This window comes from Alternaria arborescens, assembly GCF_004154835.1.
Source record: "Alternaria arborescens strain FERA 675 chromosome Unknown contig_68, whole genome shotgun sequence".
Taxonomy (NCBI): domain Eukaryota; kingdom Fungi; phylum Ascomycota; class Dothideomycetes; order Pleosporales; family Pleosporaceae; genus Alternaria; species Alternaria arborescens.
Genome location: NW_021167923.1, coordinates 1 through 19,097, shown reverse-complemented (window position 1 = coordinate 19,097; position 19,097 = coordinate 1). Strand labels below are relative to the sequence as shown.

The following is a 19,097-nucleotide window of genomic DNA, read 5'->3' as shown; positions in this document are numbered from 1 at the left end:
GCATACGAAATCACAGGTAGGAGCTTAGTTTATTACTATATGCACACACGCACTTTTTAAGTGCTTTTCAAATCCCGTACCGAATCGCAAAAGGGTATATACGCCCAAATACCATCCTATCTCATGCATAACCCGTGCCACTCTCCCCATCATATTATGTCGAAACAGCATCCTGCGTAGCGTTTCGTACCCTCCCTAAAGTGCCAAAGAAATAACCGTTGAAATCTTCACAGCCATCTGCTCATCTCCTTACGATTTGCTCCGAAAGAAGCTCCAGTACCTGTACCAGTCAGCTCATGATCGCATGCAAAGAGAGTTAGCACATACCTTTGGTGATATTACGTCCTGGTTCACCAAGTGCTTGCTCAGGATCTTGACAACATCCATTTGCTCCTCGTAGGTCAGTCCGGTGACGGCTGCTTCGATCACTCCACCGACGGTAGTGTGGTGAACAGCGATGAAACTCGAGTAGTAGAAAAATGCAATAGAGCCCATGATGAACTGACAGTCCATGCGATCAGTCATTCCACCGTGACCGGGAATAGAGTCACCAAAGTCCTTAATCTTGAATGTGCGCTTGAGACCAGAAGCGAAGAAGCCACCGAAAGGCGCGATGAGAGACGCAAAAGTTCCGAGCATGATGACGTGGAATTGCACAGGCATGATGCTGAAGGTGCGGGGAATCGGAAGACCCTCGGGAAGGAAGGGAACAGAGTAATCGCGCGCGACGAAGACAGGGTTGGGTCGGCACTCAAGGCCAGACCAGATGTTTGCGCCAAGGTCGTTGACAGGGCAGATGAAGTACTTGTATCGTGCAACAAAGTGGGTAACGAGGACACCCCAGAGAACGGTGAAGAACCAGGCGCCTAGGAAACCTTCCCATGTCTTCTTGGGCGAAATCTGGATGAGGGGTGTCCTTCCAAAGGTGATGCCGCAAAGATAGGCCCAGATGTCGTTGCAGATGACCATGGAGACGGGGAGGATGAACCAGATGAAGCCTTCGAAAATATTGTTGATGACAAAGTGTGCCTGCCCGACGATGAGGAAGAGAGCCATGTGCGTCCAGGCGAACTGGGTGAACTGGAACTTGTAGTGGCCCTTTTGCAGTGAGAAGACGAAGAAGATGAAGCCTGGAGGAGTTAGTTTAGGTGGCATGTACAGGGTTCTAGGACATACCGATAATGTACAGCATAAAGGAGATGAACCTGTGGTGGGTAGCCAGGGGGAGCAGCAGACGGTCAACCATGAGAACATGCTTGAAGTAGTATATGACACTCTCGCCGTAGAGAAAGTACATGGCAGTGCCCAGGAAGTACCAGTTGAGCGACTTGGTGAAGCGCAGGCTGCGGGCCTTGCTGGGAACGTTTGCGATTGCGATGACCTCCTTGAAGGATATGACCTGGACCGCCGTGACGATGATGATTATGAAGAGGTGGCCGGCACCCAGCGCCCAGAAGAAGCCGGCAATCATGACGAGGGTCCATACGGTGCGCGTTATGAAGTTTGCCTTTTTCTTCTCGTACTCGCTCTGGGGGGGTTGCTCGGCGGACTGGCGCGGTCAGCTGGTGGACGGGTAGGCAGAAAAGCAGCAACATACCGGAGGCGTCGTCTCCTCCTTGATGGTGGGACTGCCCGGGTCGCTGAACTCGGACATGCTCTGCGAGGGTCTCCGGGCTCTTCCATTGCTGGCGCTGCGGACCTGGTGGTTGAACTTGACGTCCTTTCTTGGACGCGCCATGGTGGGCGAGGGAGCGGCGGGTTGCGCCGGGTGTGGTGTGGGAGGATAGGGGGCAGCCGGGGGAGGACCGGACTGGAAGGCGCGATGGCGTGAAGGGTGTGTAGGGTGGAGGAAGGCGGGGTGGTGAGGGTCGAGTGTTGGCAGCAAGCTACTAGTCCGACTGACTGGGCAGGTTGTGAAATTGCGGACAAGTAACATCGGGCAGACGTCATGGCCGCCTGCGCTTAGCGACACCCTGCATGTGAATTTCCCGGCCCAACACAGCAAACTACACAACGCGTCGCGCCCCGCATTGCGACCGCTTTGGGACATGCACACGCGGACGCCAGCTGGCAGATGGTCCGATAATGGCTGACGACGACCTGGACGACTTCTCTGACGATGACTTCGACGACCTGCCCGCCAACGCGCTCGACGACCTCGAGGCAAGCGCCATCAGGGCGACACAGCAGCCACAGCAGCAGCAGCTACTGTTTGACCCAGAGGCCGATTCCGACGACTACGGCCTTGAAGATGGCGACGAGGTAGTCAACTTGGACGACGCGTCTGGTCCCCCGCGTGCGTCGCAGGACTACGACTACGCTTACGACTACGACCACAACCAGAATGGAGACGGGCAAACATACCATGGCCAGATGGAAGTGGAAGAGCAGCCACGCCCGTCGCAGGCTGACCCTAACGCGCTACTTCAGCGTATCAAGAAGGTGCGATGCATGCCCCCTCGGTTTCCACTCGTCTCACTAAACATCGCAGTTAGAGCAAGACAAGGCGCGCGAGAGAAGAGAAGCCGACGAGCTGAAAGGGAAGCTACAGACAAAGTCGGGCGAGGCCGACACCCTCCGAAGACGCTACGATGCCGAAAGTCGTCGACACGAGCGCCAGCTGGCCGACCAGCAGCAGGCGCACGGTACTGAACTCGCCAAACTGCGTGCCGAGATGGAGAGGCTGCGCCAGGAGAAGGAGTCGGTACAGACGGACAACATGTTCAATCAGCATGACGCACGAGAGACGAGCATCGCGCGACGGCCTGGGAGAACCATGCCGTCACGGCCAAAGTCGGGTCCGCCCGTCGTCAGTCCAGCCGGCACCCCGAAGAAGGGGCAGAAGACAAGAGGTCCGCTGGGCGATGGCTTCGCTGATGACGATGTTATCATGGCGTCACCGTCCAGGCACGGCGAGAGGCAGAAGACGGCGACACCCAAGCAGGCGGGCAAGAGGAAACGACAGACGATAGACCAGAGCCCCATACCATTGCCTGCGCTGTCGCTGAGCCAGCCACGAAGCCAACCAAAAGAAGAAGAGCCAGCGCCTGTCGCAGCACCTACGCTAGATGTTGGACTACTCGAGCACTTTCGACGCGACGATCAACGATTCACCCTTCTTCATCGTCTGCTCTCACACACGTCCTCGAATGGCACCGATCGCATACTCGAAGCACTTACCCTGCATGCATTTCCGTCTGACGTATCCAAGAAGCTGTCTTCGATTGTGTATGATGCACTAGCGAACATAGCCACTGCTGATGTGCACGAGTTAGCGCTACAGATATGTCACATCTTTCTTGATCTATGGAAGCGCTGTCAGACTGAGAAGTACTATGCTCCGATTTCGTTGATCCTGGATGCGCTGCACTTCGTTCTGGCATGTGAACCGACCGAGACTGCGGTCAGCATAGCAGACCGCGTCGTACCGCTCATCATCGCCTCCGTTGATCTTGTAGCCGATCCCATCTCGAAAGCAGCCAAAGGAGGTGAGAAAGCTATTGCCGACCTCTACTCTCCAAAGCAACGGGAAATTGCGTCTCGCATCGACGTCGAGGACTGTCTTGAACTACTGTATCTCGTTGCGAGCAGCTGTCTTTCGTCAGTAGACTCTGAAGCTATAATCCGTTTGTGGCAGGCAATACCCTCGACCTTCGCTATAATGCTCCTTGTCAAAGAGCAGCCACAATCACAGATCATGCTCATGTTGCGCATACTTGATACCTCTGCACTACCTACCTCAGTAGGACCTATAACCACTGCGGATTCTCCTCAAGACAATCAAGCAAACAACGAAGATGCTCTCATCAATCGCCTCACCAATCTTTTCACCGAGATACCCAAGCTCATCCCCGATCCTGCGGCTTCTCCCAGTGCACTTCTAGCACTCTCCGAAGCAGACCTCTGGGACCTCCGCTTTCTCGTCATCTCAGTACTTACACAGTTCTCTGTTCCAGAGTACGGCTCCAGTCGTCTGGCCCAGAATCGTCTTTGCATCGGCCGACTGATCAAGTACCTTGATCATTGCGTTACAAGCCTCTATCGGCATCCCATCTCGCCGACTCAAGACCGGAAAGTCGATTCCATCAATGCTACGATGAAGCTGATCTATCACGTCGCGATGACGAATGCCAACTTCGATGTCAAGAGCAAGTTGGTGAATACGCTGGGCGGGCAGCATGCCTATCTCGTTGCGCTTACCCGCTTGGCGTTCAGCGAGGGACTAGTGCTAGAAGCGGGAATCGAAGACGAGGTCGTGAACATGGCGCATGACATCCTAGATGAGGGACTGAGCATGGAAGAGGGTGATGCTTTTGGAAAAGTGTTTAGTAGTGGAAGCACTGTCTAGACACATCGGGTAGCCATCTTCCGAACATGCGCCGCAGGTGTCAGACATGCAACGCAGCACCCACATCCTCAACTTCCAGTAGTATCACGACTCCGGCGTTTCCCCTACAGGAGCAAGCTCACACATGATTACGACGTCCATTCCTTATAGTTGGCAGCAGGCATAGACATCGACATCTTGTATAACCACTCATCTGGTTCACACATAATTGTATTACTAGGGCTCATGACGGTACTGCATTGGGCGGCGTTTAGGACATTGGAATCAATCATTCATATCCAAACAGCGAATGTCCAACACCATCTTCAACACTAAACATGTTTCTGCACCCATCCCAATACCTTCAGCAGAACCTCATCCCCACACTCATCATGTAACAGCTCATGCCTTCCCCCTGCATAAACACCGAATTCTTTATCCTCACTTCTTATCGCCTGCACAAACCTCTCACTGCCCCTCCAATCACAATACGTATCTGCATTCCCATGCAGCACCATCGTCGGCACAGTCCAATCTCCCACTTTCGCCATGACAGCATCCGTAACATCCACAGCCGTAGCAGCAGTCAAGAAGCAGATTGCCTTCTTCGAAAACAACGGATCAGCCAGATACTTTTCAATCTCAGGTCTACACCGTGTAAGGCCTGAGATGTCGACGTGGCGACCCGGTATAGAAGCTGTTGGCATCGTGCGCGCTGCTACGCCTACCGCTAATCTCGCTGCGTAGGGGAACGGACCTGGGAATGCGGGACCGGTGAGAATTACCCCCTTTGTGTCATTTGAATTCAGTGTTACGCTCCCAGCAGTAATGAGGCCACCGAGCGAATGTCCAAACAGTATCACTGGCTTCCCCAGCTTCACGGCGTGGTCGCGTAGTTCAAGGTGATCAACGACGGCTTTTCCCACGTGAGCTACTGCGCGAACATTACCTGGGGAGGAACCGTGACCCCAAATGTCCATGGCGAAGACGGTGTATCCGGCGGCGAGGAAGTGTGTGATGAGGTTGTGGTGCGAGTGTAGGTACCGGGATGCGTATTCCGCGTAACCGTGCTGTAACACAATAGTTGCGGTTGGTTGGGTGTTGGGTATCCATGTGTGCGCTATTGTGCCTGATGAGAGGGTTATGGTTATATGGTTGAGTCCTTGGTTTGGGTCGGGGTTTGGTGCTGGGGTTGGGGGCATGTTGTCGTGGTGATTTGGAAGAGTGGTAGGTTTCCGATACAATGAAGGGACGTTCAACATGTTGACAATTCAAGTCGGTTCAAACTTTGTCCATATATCAGTCTTGCCTGGCTGGTCGTACGAGACCACTCTGTCGCTTGTCGAACTAGGCTCTCGGTCGTCTTAGGCTTCCGGACTGCCGATTTTGTGGCTGCGTTTTGTCGTTAGACATGGCAGATCATGTCACCATGTTACTATTTGTACAAACGAGCCGAAGTGTTAAAGATATTATCTTCATTGGGGACAGACGCGATGTCTGTTAGAGTGAAGTAGATTCCGCCCATGACAACCACGTGGGGTGGGGCACAATGATGTCTAGACAGCTTTGGGCCTAGCGTGTGGAGCGCCTGCTGCGTCTCTACTCTCTGAAGCTGCAAGTTCAATGTATTGTCTTTCGACACAATCGGGTGGGCTGGTCTATGCAATAAATCCTTGGATCACAACAGGTGTACGGGCACCACCCTCACCTCCCCACTCTTAATGCGTTCTTCCGCGTTCCCTTCGTAATACATCATACCATTAACATGAGCTTCACCAACAAGCTTGTAAGCATCTCCTGGAATGCCAAACTCACTGATGTATCTACGCTTCTCTCCCAGACTGCATCTGCGCAGGACAAAAGGTGTCTTTCCGCCCACCAATATGGCTATGTTATCACCTCGCTTGAGGTTCCAGGGCCCAATGCCGAGTTTCCCTGAGCGTGTGACAAAGAGTTGCCGGTTTACACAGGCATTGTTAACAGCTTGGCTGTATCGCTCAATCCATGCGGCTTCTTCTAACGGGCTATATTTCTTCCCGGGCTTGGTCAGACAGTCTGCAGCAACTGTGCAGGTGAAAGCTATTTTTCGCTCCGGAGCTGCCTCGTCAACAAAATTCGACCACTTTGCCGTGTCCAAAGTAGCTCCAGGTCTGTAAACTCCGGCTACTTCCACTATTTCGTCCATACCCAAGCTGAGAAGAGACAAGACGCCGTATTCAAGGCTGAAATGATATCGCAGGGATGAATTTCCTGAGGCACAGTAAGGTCTCGGTCTTCCAGGTAGTCCATGGAGCGGCCGGCTTTCTTCCACCCCAGCGATATTCAGGCTGTAGTTGCGACACCAACTTGCGCTCCTCAGTTCGGCACCAGCCGCTAATCCTAGTACTCGTAGGTTTCCGTAATAGCGGAGACAAGAGACAGTGAATTGCATGAAAACTTTCTCAGGGGTTATGGTGTAGTCTGCATCCAGAAGCGAAGGTTGTCCAGCCTGCAACAAGCCCATCAAGCTGTATATCTTATCTGGACCAAACGTGGCAGACTGTTCGCGAAACTTTTCGACTAGATCTAGCATGGAAAGTCGAACCTTGGAGTCCTCGTGCAGGCTGGCGCGTAGCGTCTGCACAGCTGATGCGAACGCGATCCCTTGTTGATAGCATATGATGTTGGAGAAGAACATGAAATTGCTGAGCTCTCGCCACGTAACGTTGAGTGAACCCCTTTGCACGCAAACATTCTGACTAACGAACGCCTCTTGAATTACCCACACCCGCTGCCACCACTCGTGGCGCAAGACAGCATCGAGTTCTTCTTTGATACTTTCCACGTGCAATTGTGTTCGGAAGCTGCTCAGTAGCTTCTCCTTCTCGTGAGAAGCCGTATTGCTAATATGAAAGATGGTTCCGAGTACGATAGGAGTCGTAGATGTTGCCTCGCCAAACCATATGATCGTTCTGGAAGCCTTACTATAAATATCGCGCATCATCTGCACTTGTGATCCTCTTTCGACAGTATTGGATTTATCAATACACATTGCGTCAATCCAAAGAAAACGATCGCGTTCGGTAAGGCGAAGCTCTCGAAGTGCCGTAAAAAGGTTGTGCGTGATCAAAAAAGGCTTTTCGTTGACCTGAACTTTGTAACGCTTTACAGACACACCCCAAACATAGCTCAATGCCTCGAATTCGAGATTGTTCAAGGGGCCAGTAACTAGCTCACATTTAATGGCATCATTGTTCTCTCCACTCTTGAGACGGACGACTCGAATGCTTCTAGAATCAATCGCAAGCGGAGAATAGGCGTCCGAGTTCTTTTGCAAGATCCTGCGAAGCTGTCTAGGATATATGACCTCGAATAGCGGGTATCTGTATGTCGAAACCCAAATAACAAAGCCGACCGAAAGCAGTGATTGTCGAAAAAGTCGGACAGGGATGTTAATAGTAAGGAGAAGCAGACTCCACCCGATATATACCATCCACATGGAATAAAACTTAATGGTTCCGTATGCTAAATATGGGCATGTCAATGCCAGAAAGACGAGTCTCGATGTCCATGAAAGTGTAGACATCGCTTCGGGTAACCCTCGCCAACCTTGCATCATTGTGGGATGGAAAGACAGCACCCACATACTGCGAGTAGCCTGGAATCTCCGTAGCAGATCTTTCGAGAAGGCTGAAAGACTGCTACTGTCTCGATCCGAGCTAAAGTGATAGATCGAGTCAAAGATAACGTACGGCGTAATCCTGGTGCCGACTGGACAACGCTCCCAGAATGTTTTGTCCATTCTTCTTATGATCCATGACATGGCTTTGATCGGATAGGTTACAATTTCTTGAGTAAGGTGTGCGAAAACAGTTGTACAGTGGTTCGGTCGAGACACTCTTTCGTGTTCTGCGTTCGGGGACGCGGTAATTTTGTTGTGAAAGTCGTAGTCGGACGTTTTGGACGCGGAAGTTTTGCACGAAGCAGTCGACATTCTAAAAATATTGACGGTAGTAGATCCACTCGTCGACTATCTGCATTGCTTTATAGGTTGAGGGCGCGATAAATCCCCAGCGGGTACAAAAGCAACAAGAATGAAGTCTAGGCATCTACAGCAAAGGCCCGTACTGTGGTTCGAGCAAGCTCACATCAAAAACTTTATTTGTTAGGTTGTCCGTCTCAGGTTGCTCGAAGATGGTGGGTGTGCTGCGCCCCCCTCGGCATCCAGGCATACTACCCACCACGTCGCCGCCAACATAAGCCGCCACTGACGCACTGGGTCTGCACGCTTAGCGCAGGAAAACTCACTTCTTTCAACCGCATTTATTCTATAGCGATTGCGATGAGAGAGAGAGTGTGTGTGTAGAAAGACCACAAGGAAAGAGCTTCGCTAACATTACAACGTAAGGGCTATGGCCTGATCGTGCTCGGATATGTATTTATAGATATAAGGCGTGCCGCATTGCTCGCTCCATGCAAGGCCTGAGATTATCGTTTCAGCATTGGTGTGAAATCCCGTTGCTATGAGCAAAATATGCATCGCATGCTGGATCGAATGTTTGGAGGCCTTCCACTTTCTTGAGGTAACATGGGATTGCCCGGTGAAAACTGTATGACAACATTCATGGATCTTATATCAAATTGAAAATCGTTGGAAACAGTCGCTTTTGACCTCTTCTGATGTTATCCCTCATTCATAAGATTTTACAACAAGAGTCCTCCAATCACGCCAGCAACAACAGTAAGAAGGCCACCACCGACAACAGCATTAGCATCCGCAGCGCCCGTAGACTCAACCACAGAGCCTGAGCCAGTTGGGCTGACACTTCCAGAACCAACTGCAACACCAGTGCTTGCAACAGATTCCAGCTTGGAGCCAGACATGCTGTGTGAGCTCTTCATCGTAGCAGAGGACTCTGCAGCCTCTGTGGTAGTGGTCTCCGCTTGAGCGTTAAGCTTGTCCGCACCAGCTGTGACCACTAAGCCAAACGTGCTAACCATATCGGCGTCATATGTCGTCGTGCTGGTGCCGGGGAAGTTGGCTTCGGAACCACTAGCACTTTCCTTGCAAACCGCGCTCTCAGCAACCACGCAGTCCATCGTAGCGGTGAAGTCCGAGTCCGGGCTTGGATTTCCCATATTGATGTTGTAAGTCGAAGGTCCGACAACGAGAGTTTGAGCAGGGAAGAGACCACAATCGAGAGATTCAGGAGCGCAGGCGAGTGAAAGAGTAGTGGCGGTGGGATTCGCCGTAATGACGGAAGCGTAGAAGTCGGTAAAGACGGACGGGGCGTCAGTGGAGCCGATACCAATCCATGGGACTGAGATGGTTGTTGAAGCCTTTTGAGCAGCAACTAGACTGATGAGGGAGGCAAAAATATATCTTGAAGTCATGATGATATGTTGGTAGTATGTAAGTTTTAACGAGAGTAGTTACTGATGCAGCGCACAGATCAAAACGAGCGACTTGGTTGGCAGAATGAGCGACGAAGAGCGATGCTTACCATTGACTTGCAGATGCGGCTTCTTAAATATAAGACTTTCGCGAAGTTGTACAAGCTATCATGAATCTAGCTCTTTGCCGGTTGTGGCGTTCTAAAGGGGCTGGCGCCTGATGTTTAGCGGCCCTGAAAATTTCCCCCTCCCGTGGACGCCTACAACACGCCAATTACCGTGCTCAAAAGACCATTAGGATCGTGAGCTATCAGGCGAAGCCGGGCCGTGCGGCCATTGTACGCCTGGTGCGACCCACTGGCTGTGCAGAAGCAATGCATGCCTGCCTACTTGGACGTACATGAGATGCGACGTGAAAAGACCGGGCAAGGTTCGTGCGCGATCATTCAACATGTTCGTTCTTTTGGGCTATGTCCGACTCGGTCCAGAAGGTTATCCCACCAAGTAAAGTATGGCTCGTAGCCTCCGCCGCCTCGTGCATGATGAAGACTATGCTTCCGCGCACCACCGCCCCAACCCTTGGGTAGAATCTTCTCATAACCCCATGGCAGATCGAGTCCTGAATGTAGTTCGACTAGCAGCCAGACAAATATAGGCACAAACAACGTTCGTGTGAAGACATGACTCTTGATTATATTTAGGCTGAAGTTGGCCAGCAGCACCAAGCCCAGACGCTCAAAGATGTGCAGCTGATTCGTGATCTGGGGGTGTATCTCGGCGTGTCGATGATGTGGAGCGTGCCACCGCTTGATTACAGGTATGACGTGTAGCGAGAAGTGGAAGAGGAAGAAGAGGGCGTCGTAGAGGAAGAAGCTTGCGGCAAGCTCGAGGGCAACTCGTCGACTTGAAGGGGGGAGGTCCGGTAAAGCACGTTGTGTTTGCAGCGGCGAAGAAATCGTCATATTATGCAGGGTCGGCATTAGAAAGGTACTGCGATATGTTGAGGAGGAGTTGTTCGCAGCGATTGCAGCGGCTGCGGCGTGATAGTTGCCCGACTCAAGCATCGCCGTGAGCGGTACATCTGCAAACTTCTTGATCATGGTCAGATCCATGAGCAGCAACGGCGTCATGTACGTGGCGGCCTCACCCCATCGCCGCGAAGGTCGTCGCATGCCGTGTGGTTTCTTCACGTCTTCCCCGTTCTTGCCCTCCTGAACGCCAAACCTCCATTGCGGGTTTCGCAGGAAGACGACTGTCATAGAAACTTCGATCGCTGCATACAGAATGACGGTCCAGATGGTCTCGAAGGTCGAGAGGCGGTACACAGGATTCTGTATCAGCCATTGCCACAAAGGCGTAAGGACAGGCTGATACACGGCTGGGAAACCGACAGCAGAAAAGAACAGAGCTCCTAGGACGGTTCGGTACGTTGAAGCCATAGATTGTATTATTTCAAGCGACGAAGAGCTCCATTGTGTCTATCATTGTTCTGATAATTGCCTTCGGTAGGCGTTGTCTGGGCATTCACTCTTGACGTCATCTGGATTGGAATCGGAATGGTTCCGACGGGACTCCAGTCTCTCGCCTGAACAACGACTATCGTTCTACGTTGAACTGGTACCTACAACAGCCATGCTGGACATACAGCTTCGACCAATCAAAGACACGTTGTTCGATTCTATCACGCATCTCGTCCCCTGCTCTCTTTCCCCGCTCGCCATCACCATTCTCGCCTTTTTCTCTGGTGTCATTTCTTGCATCTACGCCGCCTCCAACAACATCCTGTTGAGCACCACATTTTGGGCGCTCAACAGAGCACTGGATTGTCTCGATGGAGCCGTCGCCCGAAAACGTAATCAGTCTTCAGATCTTGGTGGTTACTTCGACCTTCTGGGCGATTTCATTGTCTATTCAGCCATCCCAATAAGCTGCGCCTTAGCACAGAACGAGAACTTTAATGCGAGGAGGATTTGGTTCTCAGTGGCTGTCTTGGAAGCCTCTTTCCATGTCAACAACTTTGTCTTGTTCTACATAGGCGCCATCCTGGAGAAGCGTAAAGGCAGTGGCAGAGGTGAAAATACGACCAGGGTCAAAGAGCTGACCAGCGTCGCAATGCGACCAGCACTCATCGAAGGAACTGAAAGTGCAGTTTTCTTCACGGTCATGCTCGTATACCCCTGCTACTTGCAACAACTGTCTTGGACAATGGCTCTTCTAGTGTGCTTGGGTATCGCTCAACGAACAAAGTGGCTGGTGGAATCGCTTGGTTAGACAAACAAACAAGCTACAAAGATGAAGAGGGCCTTTCCTGCTTTACGATACCTTTCTCGCGCAGTCGCGAGATAACACTTCGTGCATCTCCTTTGCACGCTGCAAGCTCTGAGTTGGTCATCACCTCCCTAAGGCTACCGCTGGCTCCTTTCGATATAATGGTCGGGTAGCGGATGGTATTGGATTCGACGAAATCCTTTACCTACATAAATTTAGTGTGCAAGCTCAAGAGCGTTGCATCTTTCATAACAGTCACGTACCTCATCAGACAGCTCATCCCGGTGCCACTGGACAATCTTGTAGCCAGACTCGGCTTCGATCACCCTCTTTGCCTCAAGCCATGTTGGTGTCTCCTTTAGTGACAAACCGCCATGTGTGATATCGCCTGGTTATATCAGCATACTGTATTTTCTGTTAAACGCCGTAGTAAGTGAAGCGTACAGGCTGCACAAGCTGGATTCTCCTCAGTAGAATGGCAAATCTTTCGATATCCATATCGCAGCTTGCCAACGATGGATGCGTCGGCATTGTATAGGACATAAAGTGTACCTGACATCCTCGAAAACGCCATGTATTGAGAACCGTGAGATGATAGGCAAACCGATGTCAAGCCTACAGGTGGTTGGGATGCAATGATCGATGACGTATACGCCGCACGGACCTTGAGTGTCTGTCAGCCGACTGGTCTTCTCAGCAAACCACCGAAGTCATCAACCTGGCCGTCAATACTTTCCTGAGCCTATAATCGACGTAAATTTCATCCTCTTCAACCAACGGATCGAACTCCCCTTCAATCCAATCTTTGGCCAGACCTATGTAATGCCCTCAGATCCTGTCAATCTCAACAAGGCCTTCTCAGCAGCGCATGCTACGACAACTTCCATCGCTGCATTACTGTTGTTACGATATGCATCATGGCCAGTACTTCCGCCGAGGAGCGCATCTACACAGGACACGAATGAGAAGGAGCAGCACCTAGACGACACGCAAAATCCCATGATCAATGGCTACAATCGTATGGCTAACGCGCTGACCGCATGGGAAACGGTATACCTACTATACGATACCTACGCTATGGTTCGCACATATCGCATGAAAAACCGATTGTCATTTCGTGCTGCTTTGGGCACTGCGGCTCGCTCGTCACCTGTCGCTTTCGCCCATCATGTGTTGCTCTCATCCGCATTCCTCGTATTGCAAGCATATATTGCAGCGGGCAAAGAAAAAGGGATGTGGGTGATCACCGCATTCTTGCTAATGAATGGCAGTACACCATTGATGCATGCTCGATGGTGGAATCGGCAACAGACAGGAACATCAAATACTGCAATCGATGTTGCTTTTTTGACTACGTTCGCTGCTTCAAGATTTGGTGTTGTTGTTTGGATCTTGACAAAGTACGGTCAAAATCATGGTCTCGGCCCATGGCAATCATATACAATGTTGAGGAAACGATGTCAAATCGGGACTGCTATGCTAGTAGGGGTGAATGGTCTTTGGTGGACCATGCTGGCTGTCAATGTAGTAAAGAGGAACATCAAACGACGACTATATTGATATTATCTCATGTGGAACTACGCGATACTCGAATCATGATAGGCTCCGAGGGTCTTTGCGTGGGCAACTGCTTCATATGCTGAGCCCAATCCTCTGGCCTCACCGAATGGTTTGGTTCCCACCCCAGCCAACCGCGCACCCCACGCGATGCAACGTTGCCATGTATACCGATCCCGAGACGCACGAATGTCTCTGCTACAACCAGAGCAATCTCACGAATCGCGTCGCGACCCAAACATGTCTTTGGACCCGCCCCGAAAGCTACACCGGGCGGTACACTTTCGTCCAGATATCGGTTCGCGTCGAACACATCCCAAGACGATCCATAAGCTGTTGGATCGCGGCCACTGCCCACGAAGTAGAGCCAGCAGTCCCACCCTTTTGGTATCTTTATGTCAGCTTGGTCTCCTGGTGATGAGATGATGTTATCTCTTGTGGACCGTCTCATGATGCCTACAATTGGTGGGCTAAGTCGCTCTGTTTCCATGAGTATGGCGCGTAAGCGTAGCGAAGTTTTATCAGGATCACCTTCACTAGCCAAAGACTCTGCTAGCGACTGACCATCATTTGTTTGGTACAGGAACAGGTTCAACAGCAAAGCTGTCAAGAGAGACGCCAGCGCTTTGACTGCAAGGCTGCTCGTGAAAAGGACAGAGTGCTTTGCTACATCCTCCAATTCGTTGTCATCTGCAGTAGCAAATGGGCACGCCCTTTTTTCCTCCTTCAGATGCTGCGAGATTCTTGCTTGCAGCTTTCTGTTCGCCTCTTTGCCCTTCTTGCGAGGTGAATGCCAGAAGCCTGTGTTGACGGTCACCGGGAACAACGAGAACTGGCCTCGAAGTAAGTCCTCTTGCAAACTTTCTATCGTATCAAACAAACTGCTATTGCTGCCGAGGTCCAGAAATGTTCCAAGCAAGATCTTCCACGAAAGCGTCTTCAAGGACTCGTACATGTCGATTTCTGATATTGAAGGTTCAGAGAAATGCTGATCAGTGTGCAAACCCACTACAGAACGGAGCATCTCTTTCAAATCTTTCATTCTTGCTTCCCATGTCTGACGCATGGAAGCATGTTTCTCACCATCTGTCAGTAACAAGTTCGGTGACGGAAAGAATGGTGCCATCAGCTCAGAGTACGCGCCACAGGCTTCATACCCTGCCGCATCCTGGGCGAGAACTTGATGGATCTGCGCATATGAAGAAACAATAGCGACATTGCGATTCAGCACTTTCGCTCGAACTATCGCCCGGTTCTCCACAGCTTCTGGGTATTCTTTCTGGAAGGCGAGGATGCGCGATGTGATGAATGACTCCGGCGAGTTGTGAAAGGAAAAGCTCTCGGCAAACCCTCGCAGTATCGAGGAGCTACCTAGAGGAAGTTGTGGTTCTGGCTTAGACATCATGAGCTTTGTAATTGGCCACTGAGTCCAGACTGCGGCAACGCTTGACCCCATACCACGACGGTTGTATCGGCTGCGGGGTGTTGTGGTTGTTACGTCATCGACTTTGCGCCACGGCTTGGTAGCTACAAAGTCTATACATGATCTCTCAATATCTATGAAAAGTGTTCGCGTGTTACGAACGTTGCACCATGGCATTCGACACCAAACAACCCTACGATCATGCAACAAAAGGTCCTCCCGAAGATGACGTGATACCTTCCGCGCATCCAATTACCCCGAAACGGCCACTACTCTACAACATATACGCGTATATCTGCATCCTACTCTTATTAGTCAACTATTTTCTCGCCCAGTACGACAAGTTCATATTATCATATTTCCAGACTTCTGTACTAGCTGATCTTTCACTGAGCTCCACACAATATGGGCTCCTCTCCGGGTATGCAACAGGGATTGTCTACGCTATTCTCGCTTTACCTATCGCTTTCCTCTCCGACTACACGTCGGCTCGTGTATGGGTCTTATGTGTCACGGCAGCATGGTGGAGCTTATGTGTAATTTTTCAGTCTCTAGCGAACAATTTTGGTCAGTTGTTTTGCGCCAGACTTGGAATGGGTATAGGGCAGGCGAGCGTTGAGGCAATATCTATCAGCCTCATCAGCGACTTGGTGGGATGGAGAAATGTATTCATTGGAGAGAGCATACTCTATGTGGGAGTATACATTGGCGAAGCCATCAGCGGTCAAATCGCCACTGCCTTTACAGAGACTGGTACAAGCTGGCGCATTGCCTTGCGAGCGATCGGTATCACGGGATGTGTCGTCGCAGTACTATTACGAATATTTCTGCAGGAACCAAAGAGAAGAGCAAGCCTGGTGCAAATGAGCAGAGAACATCGTAACAACAACGTGAGCATGGAGTTCACAGATGTACCAACCTGCTCTCGAGGCATTTCAAGACTTCAGGCCGCCAAGTCTGATTTAGTTGCTACCTTCACTTACATTCTGCATATGAACTCATTCTGGCTTCTTGTCCTCTCGGCTGGCTTCCGTCAACTGAGCGGCAATGTCTTCGGATATTACATGCCCAGCTACCTCGGCGACACATACCCTTCACACACCGAGATCTTCTCCCGCTATGGCATCATCGTCGGTGTCGTAGGATCAGTCGCAGTGCTAAGTGGTGGCATCCTCACGTCGGTGCTATGGCCACGTACCCAGTTAACACCAGTTTACCTGACCGGCATCGGAGGCATGATAAGCGCGCTCTTCGTCCTCCTCATGGTCTTCTCGCGCGATATCGCCGACGGCTCAGAAGACCGAGGCATCAAGATTCTGTACGGCGTCATGAGTCTTGCGTATGTCACTGCAGAACTATGGCTAGGCTGCCTCTTTGCGCTCATTGCGTTGCTTCTTCCACCGCGCTACAAGACGTTTGGTCTTGCCATTTGGGGCAGCGTACAAGTACTCATCTATTCGTCAGGTCCACAGATCATCGGTCTAGCATTGATGAACGAGGAAACAGCAAGTGAGAGCTACAGGAAGGCTACGCAATTGTGCTTGGCAATCATTATCCCTGTTGGATATTGGCTTGCCGGTGCCGGATTCTTACTCTCCATACCATTGGTGAAGAAAGACTTGAGAGAAGAATTTGTATTGGGGAGGTTGAGTGGAAGAAGGAAGATTGGATCAGCCATCTTTGCTGGAGTATTGGCAGTTGTAGTCATAACATTGTTTGTTGTGAGTTTGGTGTATCAGGCGTGAATGCCCTCGTTGGTATATACATGTAGCAGATCAATAGTGATCAAATACTCCCAGTAGGTTTTTTTTGCATGTGATTCGGAGCTTACTCTCATCGCCTACTTGAAAGATAACCCCAAGAGATCTTCAATGCCGGCATAGAGTGGGCAAGCGTAATCCGCCTCAAGCAATGGCCGGACGGTCACCCCACTACTGCCATCCTTTCCTAATACGCCCAGTTCCTTCCCAAGCGCACTGCCAACCTTTGGCCATCCTACGCCTCCAGCGGGGTTCTTTGCAAAGTTCGCCCATGTTTTTTGCATGAAAGCACTGAGTTGAATCTGCTGTTGCGTTGCAGTGCCAAACTGGTTCGAAAGCGGATACGTGCCAAAGACCTCCGGAATCTCGCTTGTGTGGTATGCACCTGGATTGGGGAAGATACCAATAGAAGGGAAAACAGGGGTGAATAGATACCGGTAAGTTGTGCGTCCGGATATGGCGAGGTAATTTGCTAGCCTACCAGTCGTGCATGTGAAGACTAGATCTGTTCCAAGCCTATCGGCTACTTCGTACAGATCGGTGATACCTTGGGCGGCATATACGGCGATGATGGAGTCGCGAACAGCTTTTGACGTGATGTTATATTGATCAAAGAAGCTGTCTACAGCGGCGGTACCGTCGGTCAAGCCGGCCACGGCTAGGAAGACACGTGCTTCATTGAGGTTAGATCCTAGCATCGTCGGCACATTGGCGAACTTCCCAGTGGATATGCTCAGTCTGACATCAGGTGTCGAGGTGCCATCGTTATTGACTGGTGGAAAAGAAAGCGATTGCGACTCAATATACGCTTTGATATCCACTGCAGGTACCTTGCGAAGACAATCAATGTTCGCGCAGCCGAAGTTTAGCAATACCTGCTTATAGTTTACCAGGCCATTTCCAGGGAGTACCGCATTTTGAGACTCAAGTATGGCCGACGAGAAAGGTAGTGGGTTCGGTGGGTTGGCTAGCAATTGCTTAACTGATTCGCCGCCTGCGGATTCGCCGAAAATCATCACACGATTTGGATCACCTCCAAACTGAGCAATGTTCTCTTGTACCCATTGCAATGCGAATCTTTGATCCAAGAAACCAGCGTTTTGAGATCCAAAGGGCACTTCGGGTGAGTTGGAGAAACCGAAGACTGAGATTGAACGTGTTAGCCACTGACTATCGGAACGTAAGAGGACAAAGAGACCTACTATTCGTGCGGTAGTTGATAGTGACTACAACAACGTCTTCATTGATCGCGAGAGAACTTCCATCGTAGTATGCTAGTCCGCCAGTACCAAAAGCGAGGTTACCCTGCACTGATCAATATCGTTGCAGGAAATAGAAAAAAGGACAACTCTTACCCCGAAAAGCCAAAACATCACTGCCTTTTTGCTGGAAGCCGTAACTCCTGGAGGCGTATATACGTTGAGGTACAAGCAGTCCTCACTCTCCTCAGGTGGTGGATAGGTGGGGTTGTTGAAGTACTCCATAGTTCTGGCACGAATGTCGCCAGTACCTGAGAACTGCTGAATGCATGCTGGCTTGATATTTTGGGCTTGCAGAGGGGTAGACCATGGTGTTGCTGCTTCTGGAGGAGAGAAGCGTACAGGAGGCGACTTCGCGAAAGGTACCCCCAAATAGGCGTTGGCTGAGGCTGTCAACGATGGCTGGTTTGTAGGCTTGGTAGTAGTTCCTATGACAACGCCTGAGGCCAGCGTGACCGTCGGCTCATTATCGACCGGTGCTGAGACGACAGTGGTAATAAACGAGCATAGTAGAAGCGCCTTTCCCAATAATGAAGGGACGTGCAAAGCCATATTGCAGATGACAGAAGACTGACAGTCAACCTCGAAAGAATTGTAAGAGGTATAAATCTGCTTGATTACTCGACTTCATGATGCGTTACGTCTTATACTGCAATGTGACAACCCACTAAAGGAATTAGAATAAGGTACTAAGCTAAGAGCTCTTTTCGATAGTGTATCTTGCATCGGTGTTTGAATGCGGATCATCATGGGTTATCGTTTAGCCTCGTTAGAGTTGCCTGACTGCAAAAGCAAGATCCAAATTCCTGGAAAGGAGCGCCATCCGCGACTCGAATGAGAAAGGAAGCAAGGGCAGGGAGTTTGCTAATGATCCTTTGTGTGGCTCTTCCGGACAGTGTCACTCGTCTGTGACGGATGTCCGAAGTTAGAGCGGCTTGGGATCGACGGATGGCGTAAATAGACGCGAGAGCCAGCCTCCTTTTTGACAGACTGAGTCGGTCTATAAGCTAGCTGACCGGGATGTTGATCACCCGGGGATGTTGATCACTCACAAATCTCAGCACTCCCACACAAAACACGTGTTATCTCTCCACGTACTCAACCAAAATGGGCGACCGTGAAGCAGCTAT

At 50.8% G+C, this 19,097-nt stretch overlaps 11 protein-coding genes across 11 annotated transcripts; 3 read left to right on the top strand and 8 right to left on the bottom strand.

Annotated features, from left to right (window-relative positions):
• Positions 1–241: 241 nt before the first annotated feature.
• AA0111_g12149 (putative phosphatidate cytidylyltransferase) lies at positions 242–1,738 on the bottom strand (the record flags this gene model as incomplete). Its single annotated transcript, XM_028646095.1, has 4 exons — positions 242–280; positions 328–1,130; positions 1,177–1,549; positions 1,598–1,738. The coding sequence occupies 4 exons, from the start codon at positions 1,736–1,738 to the stop codon at positions 242–244; spliced, it is 1,356 nt and encodes a 451-aa protein (XP_028500260.1).
• Positions 1,739–2,085: 347 nt separating this feature from the next.
• On the top strand, positions 2,086–4,348 carry AA0111_g12148 (hypothetical protein; the record flags this gene model as incomplete). The annotated part of the gene is made up of 2 exons (XM_028646094.1): positions 2,086–2,442; positions 2,492–4,348. 2 exons carry the CDS (start codon positions 2,086–2,088, stop codon positions 4,346–4,348), a joined length of 2,214 nt encoding a protein of 737 aa, XP_028500261.1.
• A 311-nt stretch (positions 4,349–4,659) lies between these two features.
• On the bottom strand, positions 4,660–5,529 carry AA0111_g12147 (hypothetical protein; the record flags this gene model as incomplete). Its single annotated transcript, XM_028646093.1, has 1 exon — positions 4,660–5,529. One exon carries the CDS (start codon positions 5,527–5,529, stop codon positions 4,660–4,662), a length of 870 nt encoding a protein of 289 aa, XP_028500262.1.
• A 476-nt stretch (positions 5,530–6,005) lies between these two features.
• Positions 6,006–7,004, bottom strand: AA0111_g12146 (hypothetical protein; the record flags this gene model as incomplete). Its single annotated transcript, XM_028646092.1, has 1 exon — positions 6,006–7,004. One exon carries the CDS (start codon positions 7,002–7,004, stop codon positions 6,006–6,008), a length of 999 nt encoding a protein of 332 aa, XP_028500263.1.
• Positions 7,005–9,010: 2,006 nt separating this feature from the next.
• On the bottom strand, positions 9,011–9,700 carry AA0111_g12145 (hypothetical protein; the record flags this gene model as incomplete). Its single annotated transcript, XM_028646091.1, has 1 exon — positions 9,011–9,700. The coding sequence occupies one exon, from the start codon at positions 9,698–9,700 to the stop codon at positions 9,011–9,013; it is 690 nt and encodes a 229-aa protein (XP_028500246.1).
• Positions 9,701–10,146: 446 nt separating this feature from the next.
• AA0111_g12144 (hypothetical protein) lies at positions 10,147–11,139 on the bottom strand (the record flags this gene model as incomplete). The annotated part of the gene is made up of 1 exon (XM_028646090.1): positions 10,147–11,139. One exon carries the CDS (start codon positions 11,137–11,139, stop codon positions 10,147–10,149), a length of 993 nt encoding a protein of 330 aa, XP_028500247.1.
• A 193-nt stretch (positions 11,140–11,332) lies between these two features.
• AA0111_g12143 (hypothetical protein) lies at positions 11,333–11,971 on the top strand (the record flags this gene model as incomplete). The annotated part of the gene is made up of 1 exon (XM_028646089.1): positions 11,333–11,971. One exon carries the CDS (start codon positions 11,333–11,335, stop codon positions 11,969–11,971), a length of 639 nt encoding a protein of 212 aa, XP_028500244.1.
• Positions 11,972–11,984: 13 nt separating this feature from the next.
• On the bottom strand, positions 11,985–12,527 carry AA0111_g12142 (hypothetical protein; the record flags this gene model as incomplete). The annotated part of the gene is made up of 3 exons (XM_028646088.1): positions 11,985–12,173; positions 12,232–12,356; positions 12,413–12,527. The coding sequence occupies 3 exons, from the start codon at positions 12,525–12,527 to the stop codon at positions 11,985–11,987; spliced, it is 429 nt and encodes a 142-aa protein (XP_028500245.1).
• A 1,008-nt stretch (positions 12,528–13,535) lies between these two features.
• Positions 13,536–14,927, bottom strand: AA0111_g12141 (hypothetical protein; the record flags this gene model as incomplete). Its single annotated transcript, XM_028646087.1, has 1 exon — positions 13,536–14,927. One exon carries the CDS (start codon positions 14,925–14,927, stop codon positions 13,536–13,538), a length of 1,392 nt encoding a protein of 463 aa, XP_028500242.1.
• A 191-nt stretch (positions 14,928–15,118) lies between these two features.
• Positions 15,119–16,693, top strand: AA0111_g12140 (hypothetical protein; the record flags this gene model as incomplete). Its single annotated transcript, XM_028646086.1, has 1 exon — positions 15,119–16,693. One exon carries the CDS (start codon positions 15,119–15,121, stop codon positions 16,691–16,693), a length of 1,575 nt encoding a protein of 524 aa, XP_028500243.1.
• Positions 16,694–16,788: 95 nt separating this feature from the next.
• Positions 16,789–18,519, bottom strand: AA0111_g12139 (hypothetical protein; the record flags this gene model as incomplete). The annotated part of the gene is made up of 3 exons (XM_028646084.1): positions 16,789–17,852; positions 17,911–18,013; positions 18,064–18,519. 3 exons carry the CDS (start codon positions 18,517–18,519, stop codon positions 16,789–16,791), a joined length of 1,623 nt encoding a protein of 540 aa, XP_028500231.1.
• Positions 18,520–19,097: the final 578 nt, after the last annotated feature.